Source organism: Rhipicephalus sanguineus, chromosome 1 (assembly GCF_013339695.2).
Source record: "Rhipicephalus sanguineus isolate Rsan-2018 chromosome 1, BIME_Rsan_1.4, whole genome shotgun sequence".
NCBI classification, from domain to species: Eukaryota; Metazoa; Arthropoda; class Arachnida; order Ixodida; family Ixodidae; genus Rhipicephalus; species Rhipicephalus sanguineus.
The window spans coordinates 112,020,494-112,034,460 of record NC_051176.1 but is presented as its reverse complement, the minus strand read 5'-3'; the positions used below and the strand labels follow the sequence as shown (position 1 = coordinate 112,034,460).

The window sequence follows — 13,967 nt, the reverse complement described above, 5'->3', positions numbered from 1 at the left end:
CGCAGCTCCGAAATATTCGTCAGGCACCTGAAATCGAGCTGAATCGAAGGTAATCCTGCATCGTTTTTGTTTTAAATAAATCCGCTGCAGTGAGTTTTTTTTTATTGTTTTTAAAAACGCGTCATGCCCACACTGTTTAGCTGTTGGTGTTGGGAACAAACACATTAATACAACCCATCCTGGTGCTTAAAAAAAAAGTTTATTTCCCGATCAAGAAGCGCGCGAAGGCACGCCTATTGTTTCACCATGAACGTAGAAAAGGAAACGCAGGAAAATGACTCGCAAAGTACCCTAGCACCAGTCGTATTGTGCGCCGTGCGCGAAACTTGCTCCGCAGGTAATTTTTGCATGAAACTCAATGGCGCAGTGGGATGCGAGAGAAGGGCATCGCGGTGCAGTGCACGGAAGCGCGCGCTCCGACCCTCCTCGGGTGCAATCCTTCCCAGCATTCCTCAGTGACGCTCACTCGGCTTAGCAACTACCTTGCGCTGCTCGCGAGAGTGGACAACGTAACTGTTATTATTTGGTTGACGAAATTATTCTTGCCCTATGCTTTTGACTGGATTACTGCAAGCTCTGGACGCTTTTAGCTGGACTGCCGTTCCCAGCGGATCGTCGAGGGAGTACGCTCCATAATGACATAGTAAGTGTGCTACGAAAGGATGACTAGTGGTTAGCGCACTTTTTTTGTCTCTCACATGTTCCTCGCAACGACTCCTGTCATACTATCGCGATTCATGCCGAGCAGACAACCTTTTGTCCGAGAGATAAGGGCCGCAAAACTATGTGACAGCTTTTGTGAACGTATCTTTGGGAGACCGCATTGAAGTGTTTTGTCAATAGGCCTTGTCTGTTTATCTGCGGCGAGGCGCCGCGCTCCCGATTGCGTCGCTTCTCCGTTCGGATCGCCGGCGAGAAACCTCCGATTTTCTGTAAAAGTTTGCCGGGAGGACGAGAATTGCATTGTATTGCAGGTGTTCCACACACGAAGCGTAATCGTGCGTCGAGGTCACCGCCTTGGCGACGTCGGCGCCGATGCGGCCATCGTTGCAGCGTGTGCGGAAGCGTTGGGCTTTCTCGGAGATACGCATTCGCGATTGCTAATTCGCCTCGTAAAACTAGAGCTTGCGTAATGTATACGATTGTTTTAATTTAGTCTCATAGTTGGGGTAAAGAAGTGTCTTATAAATTCGTACGCAGCGGTATAGGTACGGTAGCGTGAAGTTTAGCTTCTGAACTCGGTTGGTGGGTGACTCACATTGCCCGCAGCGAAACCTTTCCTTGTAAACACGGTCTGCGCGGGTCACTAGGCTAGGTTACCGTCGTTGTATTTTCTATTTAGGCCATATGGTGATCGCTTGTAGTCCCCGTGGATCCCCATCGGATCGGTGGTTTCGCACACTTTTTCTGCACTGATGTTTCAGCGAGATCGCGGGGTCTGACGCACATAATACTCTCTCGGGACAATACGACCTGTTATCAGCGGTTGTCTCAATAGCTGCGTGCAAGTTCTGCTCACTCCCCAGTCCGTAGATAAAGTCTGCATCGCGTCGGCCTTGGTTCGCTCTGAAAGGCGCTGACCGCTCGAAATGTGCGCGCACAAGTGTATTTTCTTCATCGATTCCCGAGTGTGATTCATCATGGGCCAGCGTGCAGCTGAAGTGCTGTGGGTTCCGGCTGGAGCTGTTGCGAGTTGCGTGCGTATTGTGTGCTGCTCTCTTTAGTTGTCTGGTGCGACGTTTCTGCCTTATGCGCCTTGGCGCAAGAGGACGAGTGCGGCGCACTCATGCTTTTGCGCCTCTGGCAGTAGCTGTTGTGTTTGACACTGGTTTGTTTTCAGGTGAGTCACGTGAGAGGCACTTTATTTTCGTTTATTTATTTTATCTGAGAATGTGGAGGCCTCGGTAGATGCTATACTCATTACACCATACTTATCCTTCGGTCAAGGAAATGAGACGATCACCGTGGCCTAGTTTCGTAGCTTCATCAGTATTGTCGCATCGATCTGTTTCTTAAGGGCTCTAAATGCAGCTGCAAAGGCCTGCGGTAATGTTTCGTCGAGCCACACTGGTTAAATGGAAATGTGCATATGTCTTCACACCATTTTTACATAAGTGTGCGAGAGAGCATCGTCGTGGCTGTTATCGTAGCTGCTTCATTGGTGATGAGCTTTGTTCCCGTGTTGTATGATTTCTGACATAACAAGCGAGGTTAAAGATTAAAATGTGAGCTCTGGACACCCGGAACCGCCTTGCAAGATTTCAGACATGAGGGGCATTTTCCTAGCTGGCATTGACATAAATGTGAACTGTTATTGTGCCCAAGGTGTCAGATTCAACTGCTTTGTGTTGCGACTAATTGCACATGTAAACATCTTACTTTACCATCTGCCCATTTGTCCTTGCAATCTCTTCAACTGTAATCACAATCTGTTATTCAAATACAGTAGAGCGACTGTCTGGCATCACATTCGTTTCCCTTACGGCAGTGTTCACAATTTTGTTGACTTGTATAGCTTCCCTGTTGGTCTGCCTATTGTAAGGGCAGCCTATTACTGTAGCATTTAAATCACTCCTGTTAATAAGTCAAAAACAGCTTGTTGTATTGTTTGGGTGAAGTGACAATGTTCTTGTCAATCCGTTTCAGAATGGCTGTTATTACAAACGTCGTAAGTGGCACTTGCGGTGAATAGCTTAATGGCACAGTGTTTGTTATATTGGTAGTGTTGTGAAATTAACTGGTTAATTGAGCAAAGTGTCTGTTGTTGCGTTAACTGATAAGCAAGCTTGTGAACAGATTTATTGGCCTCTTGCATAGACAATTCAGCTTATGCAGTTGTTCATTCAAGAACATTTTTGTATGCTTGGCAGGATAAAATTTATGGTCAAGCTTCCATGTCTAATTCACACTGAAACCTCAGTGGCAGTATGTCAGTGTGACATAGCAGGTTTCAAAGTATTTTTTCCATCTTGGTGCAGTAAATGTTCTTGAAACTTGTTAGATTTGTCTTTTCATTGCTTTATAAGGCCTAATTTAGTTATTCTACAATAATGAATGACTGCAGCATATACTGACAAAATTCATGATTTGACTGGAAGCTGGTATGTGAGCAGTGCAATATTGGAATAAGTCAACTTCCACATTTTTTCTGGCTTATGAAGCCTCTCAAGATAAGGGTGACTGTTTTGACGTGTGAAAAGCATAATTTGGTAACACAGCTTCATATTTCTTTTAGTGTCCATTTAAGAACAAAATGTGGGTAAGTATTTATACCAACCTTTGTGGATGCATTTTTCACCCTGGATATCCATAATTTTACTGTTGTGTCACACATCTCGTGTCAGGTATGACTGCTGGTATCATTTTTAAAAGCGGATTGTTTGTAGTGTTATCTTGTAAAAAGATGAGGTTTACATGGCACAGTATAATTGCACCTAATGCCACAAATTTTCATGGAATTGCCTCACAGCAAGTGCACTCAGTATTTTTTTTTAATATGAGTAGCAATGCATTAGTCCATGTCAATAAAGTTCCAGGGCTGTGCAGTGCCATTGACATACGAAAAACTGTACAGGTACTCTATTTGGCTAACCAGCTTTTCGTATGTGAGTACCACCACGCACTCATGAGGCCTCTTGGACCATGCGCTTTCACATTGATTTTTTTGAGCCTGTTGAAAAAGTATTTAGATGGTTTTTACTTACTTTAATTTGTTTTCTAATTACATCTTGTTTACTATATTGGGCTTGCTTAAAGAAGAATGTTGTTGCCTTTTTCGGTCTTTCTCGCTATTAGTCCATTGTATTTGATGCCAATTAAGGTTGTAAACTAATTTTTAGATACTGCTACAGCAGTGTAACAAAAATACTATACTTTTTTCATGATGTAGGTTGTGCAATCTTGTCATTAGCATTTAATACGATGACAGTTGCAAAAAAAAAAACTATATGAAGGACAATGTTGAATTCGAATTAATTGCTGTAGTAGGCCTTTATGTAATCTTACTGCAAGCTCTATTATTGTGAGAAAGCATACCAGCTCGTGACATTATCATTTAGGGCTCGTGTATATGTAGCTAGAGCTTAGCATGGTATTGTTATCAAATTTCTATACTCTTGTGTAGAGTAAGGTGACACAGCAAAAGCTGGTTAATTCGAACTCGAAGGGGACTATAAAATTGTTCGAATTAAGCGGAGTTTGAATTAGCGGGCGGGTGCTGGAATGAACGGACATCGTGCCACAGGGCGCAGCCAGAACCCAAAGAAGCCACCTCTGGACTTCTTATCACGAATTAGGTGCTACCATATGTTTTGGGAGATGATTTCTTAAATTGAGTTCATGGAGCTCTAACAGCGAACATAAAATTAATTGACCAGGCCTGCAGTGATACGCCAGAAACAAGCACCGACATGCATTCATGTGAGGAATGAGCCTTAATGTGAAATATATGACGCTATTTATGCCCCAAAACGCGTTTATTTAGATGGCAGAGTTAACGCAATCAAAATTAAAAGTTATCAGTAATTTTCATATGTTTGCGTTTCTTTCTGTCACGACCCCATGGGCATCGTTTGCAGCTTGCCCAAGAGCTCCAGCGCAGCGTCCGAATTCCCATCTGCTAAGAGATGCTGCTGTTTCATTGTTTTGCATCTCTAGTAAATTTGGTTTGGTTTGGTTTTGCAACACAATGTGATCACTCTGTGCCACCTTCTGCGAGGAGCGATGAAAACCAGGGACTCCCAGTTCAAATTAACCGTTGTGGATACAGACACGTTCGAATTATCGGGAGTCTTCCCCCATAGAAATACATAGGGCTGTGCCGGAACCAGGGCGTCACTTCGAATTGACTGTAAGTTAGAAATAACGAGCTTTTACTGTAGCTATGTTTGGCTGAAGCACTGTAATGTTTCTGTAATTCAATTTTCGCCTTTTGTAAGTGGTCTAAGTGGTGATCCGCTTGTGTTATCATCACGATCAGCCCATTGTGAGAGGTGGGTGATGATAAAAGGGACACAATTCAACAAAAGAATTGATTTCATAAAGTAGGTTCGATAAACTGTAGACTGTGCAGCCTGTTGAATCCTGGCAAACAAGCAGGTAGTCTTCAGAGAGCCCCATATAAGTACTACAACTCGTACAAGGGTAGCACAACTCGGAAGTCGTACAGTGCTCCAAACGCTAATTCCAGTTTAATTGAATGTGAATGTTAGATGTCGTAGATGTTCATCTGTATCATGTGAGGTGGCTCGTTTTATTAGTAAGGTACTGATTTTATAAAAACATTGTGGTCACCACATGGTTCAGGCCGTTCGGCTGAGTGCAATGATTGCACTTTGTCCACAGGGACAAAGTGCAAATCAGGCTGTTGCTTCCGTTTCTGTTTAGAGATGTGCTTCAAAATTAATGAAGAGAGCTTCTAGTCTTAAAAGTCTGTTAAAGGTTTTCAGTACATATAGTTTGTGGATTTTAAAAGCCAAAGCCCTAAATTATGTAACTTATAATTGCAACTGCCTCCAAATAACTTGACGTTAAATATAGATGCAAACGAATCATTGTAAGAGAGGCAAAGTAATTAGCAGTGGGTAAACAAGGGAGATCTCAGCCTGGCGCCAATGCTTCTTGACAGCAGGGTTTGTCTTTGTGAGGGTCCTGTAAGACGAGTCCCCTTGTCAGAGTGTTGGCTTCAGGCTGAGGCTTCCTTTGTTTACTGTCTGTGAATAAGTTCCGTTAAACTGTCTTTTAAGATATACCATTGTTACTTAAATGCATTGTACTACGTATTGCAAAGTGCCTTACCTTCTTTGTGAAATAATGAGCCAAGGATTTTGTGGTTATAGTTTTGCTTGACTGCTAAATGTAACAGAATACCTATTGAAAAGCATATTTGAAAATTTCTTAGAAATCGTGCTAAGAAAATATCTTGAATAAATGGTTCTGTATTAGTCCAGTAAATGGTTGAACACTTCAATATATATACGTAATGGAGGTACCTATACATATTTTACCTAAACATTGGTAGTACCCTTTAGCAATATGAGCTTGTTAAATTTTCATGGCGTGTTAAAAATTAGGGCTATAGTGGTGTCTGTGATGCTTCTATGTTCCTAAAATACCATATCAGAATTTTTACAGGTGTTGGTTTGGGTTGATGAATTATTCTCCAAACACCCTAGTGGTGTTGATTTCATAATCAGAGTTTCTTTGTTGAAAGGCGAAGTGAAGGTCAATGTTAAATTTTTTTAATACCAAAACCCCAATGCCAGTACATCAGCATGACATCATGGATTTCAAAGCACTTTTTCTTGGTTTCACATCATTGGCTTTATAGAAATTTCTGGAAATTGCCTCTTTGGCTCCTTTATAACAACACAGTGCAACGTATTTACTGTTATCGAATTATGTCGTACCAGATGGCATCATAATTCATGATTGCACCACCCCTATTTTTTTTTGCATTTTGTAGCTTACCAAGTGTCTTGCTGCTGCAAGACACTTGCCGCAGCAATGTTCTTGGTGTTATGGAAAGCTAATCAACTAATGCAGTTGAAATTATTTTTGTGTTTGGTATCACTTTAAGATTTATTATGCACCATGTAGTTTTTGTTTTATCTTTCTTTTGCTGTGCCATAAAATCAAAAGATTATTACAAAAAAGAAACCATGCAAGACGGAAAGCACAGAATGATAACATCAAGCAGAAGCACTATGTCATGTGGATCCTCTGCTGATTATGGTGGTGAAAAGTTCCATTGTCTTAAACATCTACATTTCTTTTTGTGTGTGTAGGTGGTTGCACTCCTGTGATGTCCAAGACCATTGACTGATGTGATTTCACGTAACATTTCAGTTTTGTGATGAGAGACTCGCACGATGTGGAACAAGGCTAATACTAGATGTGCTGGAAGTGGGGAGGAGGTGGAATTGGGTCTGTGGGTCAACCACCTGTTCTGTTGGCATGACTTAAGCCTCGACAAAGCAACACATATTTTTCTCATTTTGTCTTAGGTTTTGTGTAAATAGAGCACACGGGTAATCCACATGGCTGATTGGCCTCTCTTCCCGTTTGGCCCCTTTTTACTTGGCATCTGCAGGCAGCCGGGACCCTTCTAGTGGCTCCACAGCACGTCACTGGTGTAGCCCGGTTGTTCCCAGTCCAGTATGGTGGACTGTCGTGGATCTCCTCCAACTAGAAGTGTGGCCCATTTCCCGAGTAAGCTGTACCCACTTCTCAAGACCTTCATGACTGTGCATCCAAACGCTAGCTGCACCGACAACTGCTCTGGCCATGGTGAATGCCACCAGGGCATCTGCTTCTGCGAGGCAAGTGCATTTTCTACTGGCCTGTGTTAGCTTAGAACTCCACATTTCTTCTGTACTTAAAGTACGCGGTCTTAGAGTTTACACTGCACCAGAACAATGGACGCTTCCACCAGTGATTCACAAAATTATTGAATCACTACTGTAAAATTACTTTTACGGGTAACTTTTATGCAAGGAAGTTGTGAAGTTTATGGGTTTGAGTCTATAAAGTTTCTTATTGAACTATTGCCGAGTCTTCAATTTACTCTCTTGATGGTCAGTGAATTTGGTGCACTGAAAAAGAATGTTTCTCCACCTGCTTTACTTTGCTCCCTTCTAAATTGAAGCCTTCACTTAAAAAATTTTTTTTTCAGGTGCAGTATAGCGGAGGAACCTGCACCGATCCAAACCTCAGCTACTTTGTGGCTTTTTCGACCATCTTTTATTTAATTTGTGCGGTCTCTTTTGTTCAACTGGTGAGTAATATAGTAACTACCTGCCTGCTATTGCTATTTGTGTTTATATTGTCAAACTTACTGTTTAAAAGGTAGAAGAAAAATGCTGTAAAGTTATGTTATTTTATATCTTCTGTGCTTTGATATGGAAGGCTGCTTGCAGTTTTATCTTCAAGGAGGAATGCATGTACATGTAATATCGAAATTATTTTTTTATGGGGTTTTTGGACAAAAGGCTGTGCAGATAGCCAATAGAAGGTGTGGCAGGCCATTTGTTGCAGCCCTTAGGACATATGGCCTTGCATGTTTGCCACAGTGCCCTTGCAAGCAGATAGTTTCTGTAAGCATTTATGTTCTACTTTTCCCATCCGTCACAATACAGTTGAACCTGGATATATCATATCTGAAGGGGATCACAAAAAATTTATATATATATAGGTAATTCGATATATCGAATATTTTATGTATTGAAAATATAGTCAAGGGGATTTTACAACTGTTCAATATATGAAATAAGTTGTTATATGTGCGTTTGATAATGCGGGTTTAACTGTATCTATATGGTAACATTGAGGGCTCGACAAGTTGTACATGTGGTTACCTCCTTTGGAAAGCACATTACCACTTTGAAATTGTTATTCCACTAAGCTTTAGAAAGTGATTATGAACGTTATAAATTCTTACTTGATTAAGGGGGTATGATAAGGTAAACAGGTCATCTTAGTTTCATTTCAGCTTTTTATCTCAGGAACTTTTCTATATTTTATTGTGAAATTTTGCGGGCTCACCGAGAAAGCTTTTGTCCTTCACTTTGTGCGATTTCGACCCTGCAGCTTTTGTTACTATTTTGTATTTAGGTACCAAATTTTATACCAAATGTACCTTTTCTCAGAAGCGAAAAACAGTGTGACTAAAATTTGGCACGCTAATTCCACATAATAGTGGCATTAACCCCTAGCTCTGAAAATGGGTTCCTACGTTTATCTCAAGGAAAAACATATTGTCCTCACATGTCACGTGCCGTAAGAAACACTTTACAATTAAGAATTCCTTTATTAATTACAACTGGCATAATTTTTCAAAGTTTTAAGTTGAGACTATTCGGAAGAGATTTAAGTATAATCTGAGAAAATTTGATTGCAATCGGTCTCATAGTTTTCCAAAAAAAGATGCATGAAGTTTAGAAAATTTTCCAAAAACTGGTCGTGAGAAAAACGCACTTTTCTGTTTTAAGACACACATGGAAAGTGCTTACAACATAAACCAATGACTACGCTACAAAAGCATTACTGCTGGAAAAATTTGCAATCAAAACTAACGAAAATGGTAGGAAACGAATGTATTTAACCGATCTATCCATAATTATTATAAAAAATACATAAATGTACAAAGGATGATGGAAAACATGTAAACAAACCCTTGCATCTATCAGGAGGCACGGTTTTCGGCGCCATTTCTAAATGGCTTCGAATGCTCCTATGCGCTTGCCAATGCACGGTTTTGCTCCTCAGAGTGTGTATTATTTTTTAGTAATGAAATAAAAAATCACTTTTTTGTTTGATATACCCTACCATACCCTCTTAAAATCTTTTCCTGACACACACGGTTTTGTGGCACAACTGTTTTATTAAGGTCGTTCAACAAACTTATCTAAGAGAAGCATTTTTTTTTTGCCAAAAGAAAAAAGAAAAAAGAAAGTTAGATGCGTAAGCATTATTCAGTATTATCGTCTGCTTTGTACACTGAAGGGAGCAACCTCTGAGGTTTTCTCTTCAAAAGCAGGTGTGTACTGGGAATTTCTTCGACACGTCACTTAGTGCACAAAACTCACCTCTCGCCATATGTTTGTTCTACTTTTATGCAGCTTGTTTGCATACGATCTGAATTTAGCCGAATCAAGCCACCTTCGCTTCTGAAAGCTTTCAAAGTGACCACGCAGAAGGCCCTATATGCACTTATCTGCATTGCCACCTTTGCCAGAGGATTCTACTTTTCATCTCCAGTGAGTATTGAGTCCTAAATATACGGCAGTATGTAGAACTTTGTAGTGATATTAATTTTTTTCTCGGAATGAGATTCCTCAGTGCTGTACCTTTTGGCATGTAGTTTTCTTTACTACAATGATACACGTGCTCACTCAAATGTAATCATATTCTTTTCATTCCCAAGCTATAGTGGGAGAGGGTGCTTACATTCATAGGAAGATGGAAACAAACAATACTTCGTACAAATTTCTAACAAATAATTTTTTTTTTGATATGCACGCCAAGTAAAAGCGAAAGGCAATTCAAAATGCAAAAAAGAGAATATAGTCAGTCAGGTGAATTGGCGCTCATCATCAGCATAAACGTAGAGTCCACACAGACGAAAACAGGTTGATTCTTGTCAGCTCTTGGTAGAAGTGTGGCATAAGATGCTTCATGACGCTGTGGAGTCAGTGTCATGACAGCAGAGCATGAAAAAGCAGCCTCCCAGAAAGCTAAGGGACCTTGTAGGGACATTGAAGGGACCTTGAAGGGACACTAAAGACAAATAAAAGTTAAGGCTACACTGATAGATTAATACTTGAGAATGCCTACAACATCAATATTAACAGCAGCACCAATGTAATTGAGATAAGTGTATGTGTGCTCACAAACACAGCTCCTGTGGTACATTCTAGTACAGTGTACTTCTGCTGGTTCGACTCCAGTTATTTATATATATCTTTTTAATTCATTCTTGACTGATGGTCCTGGCCGGCACCCCATTCACGGGACCAAACTTTTGTTGTTTTGATCTCGAAATGAGCCTTTACCGGATAATTCGAAGTTGGCTGGTCACCAAACATCAATGGTGATTGCAATGATGGTTCCAATGGCAACAGTGTCTCATTACATGGGGCTTAGGAAGCAGTGAATGTGTCACCCACATCATCTCCCGTTGAGATCACTTATTTTCTACTTGTACTCGGAAAGTACTAACGCGAAGACTGCAGCTCGCAATGAATTATTACTGCATTTGTCCACTTCTAAACGTAACTTTTTCTTTTTTGAGAAAATTCTTCAGAAAATTTCTCTTGACAATGCAGCCTGATACAAAACCAAAACTGTGTTTACAACATAGTCAAGAGCTGGCTTGGCCAGCGTCATCGCCATTGCCATCACAAGATGGTGACCAACTGAGGATTTCGAGTTCGTGCAGTTTAACATTGATGACACACCGTTTTTAGTCTTATTGCATGCACGCTTTACACAATAATTTGCCTCAGAAGCTTTTTGTGTTTGGGCTGGCTGGCTCATTACTTTCTGGTAGAACAACACAAACAGCAGGATACAAGAAGTAACATGCAACAGCTCTGTTGTATGTTCCTTGTGGCCTCATGTTTCTGCTGTTTTCCCTGAAAGTTATTTTATCTGCTCGGCTATGGGAAACATGCCCCGAGATGTTCTTGGTGTTCATGAGATTTGCACGCATTAGGGGACGCAAATAGTGAAGTGGCTAGTATGGCGTGGGCCACCATCCCGTCATGTTTATCTCTCAACAATGACGTGGATGGCAATGGTGGACGAAAAGTTTCGTTGCCTGTGCACTCCCATTTCTCTAGTTTTGTTAATGTGTGGTTCTTTGCTGGGTTTGCTAGATCGAGAAACCCACTCTGACTGCAATCAAGAGAAAATACCGCTTCCATGTTATGTGGTTGGCTCGCTTCCTTGCCGCACTTTTTATGTCCTAGGCATGTTTTAGGGCAGAAAGCGTAGCTCCACCTGTTGGGCAGTAAAGGGTAGTGATGGCATATGCGATGCCATTCTCCCACTCTGGGACTTGCGAATTGGATCATGCTTGCAGTGTAGCGTAATTTTCTCTCAAATTAAGCATTTGTTGTCATGAAATCATTGCTGTGAGGTTACTGGAATGGTATTTTACGAATGAACATCAACTTAACCTTTAGTGTCCTTTCAAGCAACTAATTAAAAAGACAAAGCCATACTGATTAGACTAGTGGAAAATGGGAGAGTACTGCTCCAGGTTGGCTTATGTAAATCACATTTGGCCATGGCATTGACTTGAAAGGCTTACAGCCTGCATTTGCATTAGCACGAAATTTTTTGCAGGGCATTGAAAAGTGCTTTCATTCAAGCAAATGTACTTCAGAAAAAGTCATGTTAGTGTAATAAATAATTTTCTGCGCCTAGTCTTGGAATAATTGTGCGCTGTAACATAAATTATCGGATTATATGTGAACACATGACAACAAAGAATGTGAAACAACATAGTACGCTGTGTTGTTATGGGTTGATGTGTAATCCATCCCTTTACGTTACAGCACAATTAATCCAAGGCAATGTATAACCAAATGGCCCCAATTGCAGCTCTTCTTGCACCTAGCTTCTTGAAATTAGTTCTTCATGCGTGATCTGCATATCTGTATTGTTACTGATGAGTCAAATGTCTCTGTCATTACTGATGACACACAAATGCTTTGTTAATAGAGCACTGCGAAAACGTGACAGTGGATGGTATTCTGTGTCAAAGTGCAAAAGTGCAAAAGACTAGTGTGGGGCTGGTAAAGTCCGCTTTAGATTTCACTGGCAACATGGCTTTGCTGCTCTGTTCAGGAACATACGGAGAGGACTGAAAGGATTGCTGATTTTATATTCGCATGCTATTTTTTCTGAAGCATGTTATTGTTTGCTGTTTCATGGAAAGGGATACGTGTCAACTGCCTCCTTGGGTGTTTGTATTGAGCCCATGATTCGTATTGATAATGTTGCCTACACTCACAGAATAGACTGAGTAAAAAGGGTGTCTTTTTGTCCCACAACAATAATCGTCATCGGGCTTGCTTGCGTTTCCTTTCTTGATACTCGGCACTGGCCACTTTCCTACCAAAAATGCTATGTCACGCTGATAGCGCACATGCCGTTCGTGATCAGAAAGTGGCGGGCGCGTGGCGATAATGCAAGGAAAGGAAGGCAAAATGACTATTATTGTTGTGGAACAAAAAGACGCCCTTTTTACTCAGATCTATTCTATGAGTATATATGATACAAACTAGCCCCATTCCACTATGTACTCCACCAGTGGCGTAAATCCAGAAAGATCGCAAAAGGGGATACACATCTTGCATTGGTGGCCATTTTGTTTTAATGAATATGCTTTATTTTCAGTTCTATAAAAAAATAAAATCAGCATTTCAAACGCAATTTTAAAAAATAAACGAGTATGAGCAGCCAGTAGTATAAACGTACGTTACATGGCGAAGTTTGTTTCTAAGCGTAACTCGTAGGTAGGCTTTAGCATATTTCCAGCTATGTCATTCAGCTTAAACCATGAAGTAAAAAAAAAATTAAAGCAGCTTCGCACTAGGGGTGCCAAGCCTGAAAGAAATGCAGAGCTAGGGGTGCCAAGCCTGAAGGAAGTGCAGAGCTGGGCGGCCTTCTTTCTTTCTACTTTTCTCGTTCTTTCTTCCTCTGGTTATTTGTTTTTCTCTCATCTCTGTTTTTTCTATGTCTTCTTTGTTTATTTCTCTTTTTTATTTCTCTCTCTTTTCTTTCTGTTTCTTTCTTTCTATCTTTCTTTTTCTTTCCTATCTTTATCTCACTCTCTCTATTTCTCACTTGCTTCCTCTTTCTGTCTTTTTTCTCTCTATTTCTTTCTCTTTCTTTGATTTTCTCGCTTTGCCATTTCTTTCTCTCTATTTCTCTTTCTCATTCTTTATATGCTACGCTTTACTCTCTCCCTTCCTCCTTTCTCTCCTACTCACCCTCACTTTCCTTTTCTACCCCCTTGCAATACGATACTATACAAGGCTATGCTATGTTCTGTCAGCGTGCCTGGATAGCCCAGTGGTTAAGACGCTCGCCTTCGGATCATGGGAACGCGGGCTCGAATCCCACCGCCTCATGGGGAATTTCTTTTTTGCCAAGATTTTCTCTTTCTTTATATCTTCCTTTCTTTCTGTCTCTTTCTTTCTTTCTTTCTCTCTCTCTGTACTCGTTTTCTCCTCTCACCCATTAGGGTTATTACAGGCCACGCCGGAGAAATCGGCGCATGTGTTTTGGGAGCGAAGCAGAAGGTGCAGATGAAGACAGAGAGAGCGTGCGCCAGTTCATGATTATGATAGTTTCTGTTGGCACAATACGGCAGAACGAAAAGCTTTAAAGGCCGAACCATATAGAGCGTTTTTGCCGGCGTTTTCCCGGCGTTTCGTACGCCGGCGTCCCTCGACGTC

General features: G+C 41.0%; 1 protein-coding gene across 2 annotated transcripts in view; it reads left to right on the top strand.

Moving 5' to 3' along the window:
- Nucleotides 1-426: 426 nt before the first annotated feature.
- Nucleotides 427-13,967, top strand: part of LOC119396228 (uncharacterized) — a 51,654-nt gene continuing 38,113 nt past the window's right edge. Inside the window, exons 1-4 of one of the 2 annotated variants that reach the window (XM_037663353.1) lie at nt 427-643; nt 7,091-7,319; nt 7,673-7,774; nt 9,618-9,755. In XM_037663353.1, the coding sequence (XP_037519281.1) occupies nt 7,158-7,319; nt 7,673-7,774; nt 9,618-9,755 (402 nt within the window). In that variant the 5' untranslated portion in view covers nt 427-643; nt 7,091-7,157. Of the gene's footprint in view, nt 644-1,491; nt 1,698-7,090; nt 7,320-7,672; nt 7,775-9,617; nt 9,756-13,967 lie in introns of those variants that run through there. The other variant, XM_037663368.2, reaches the window with a different exon arrangement.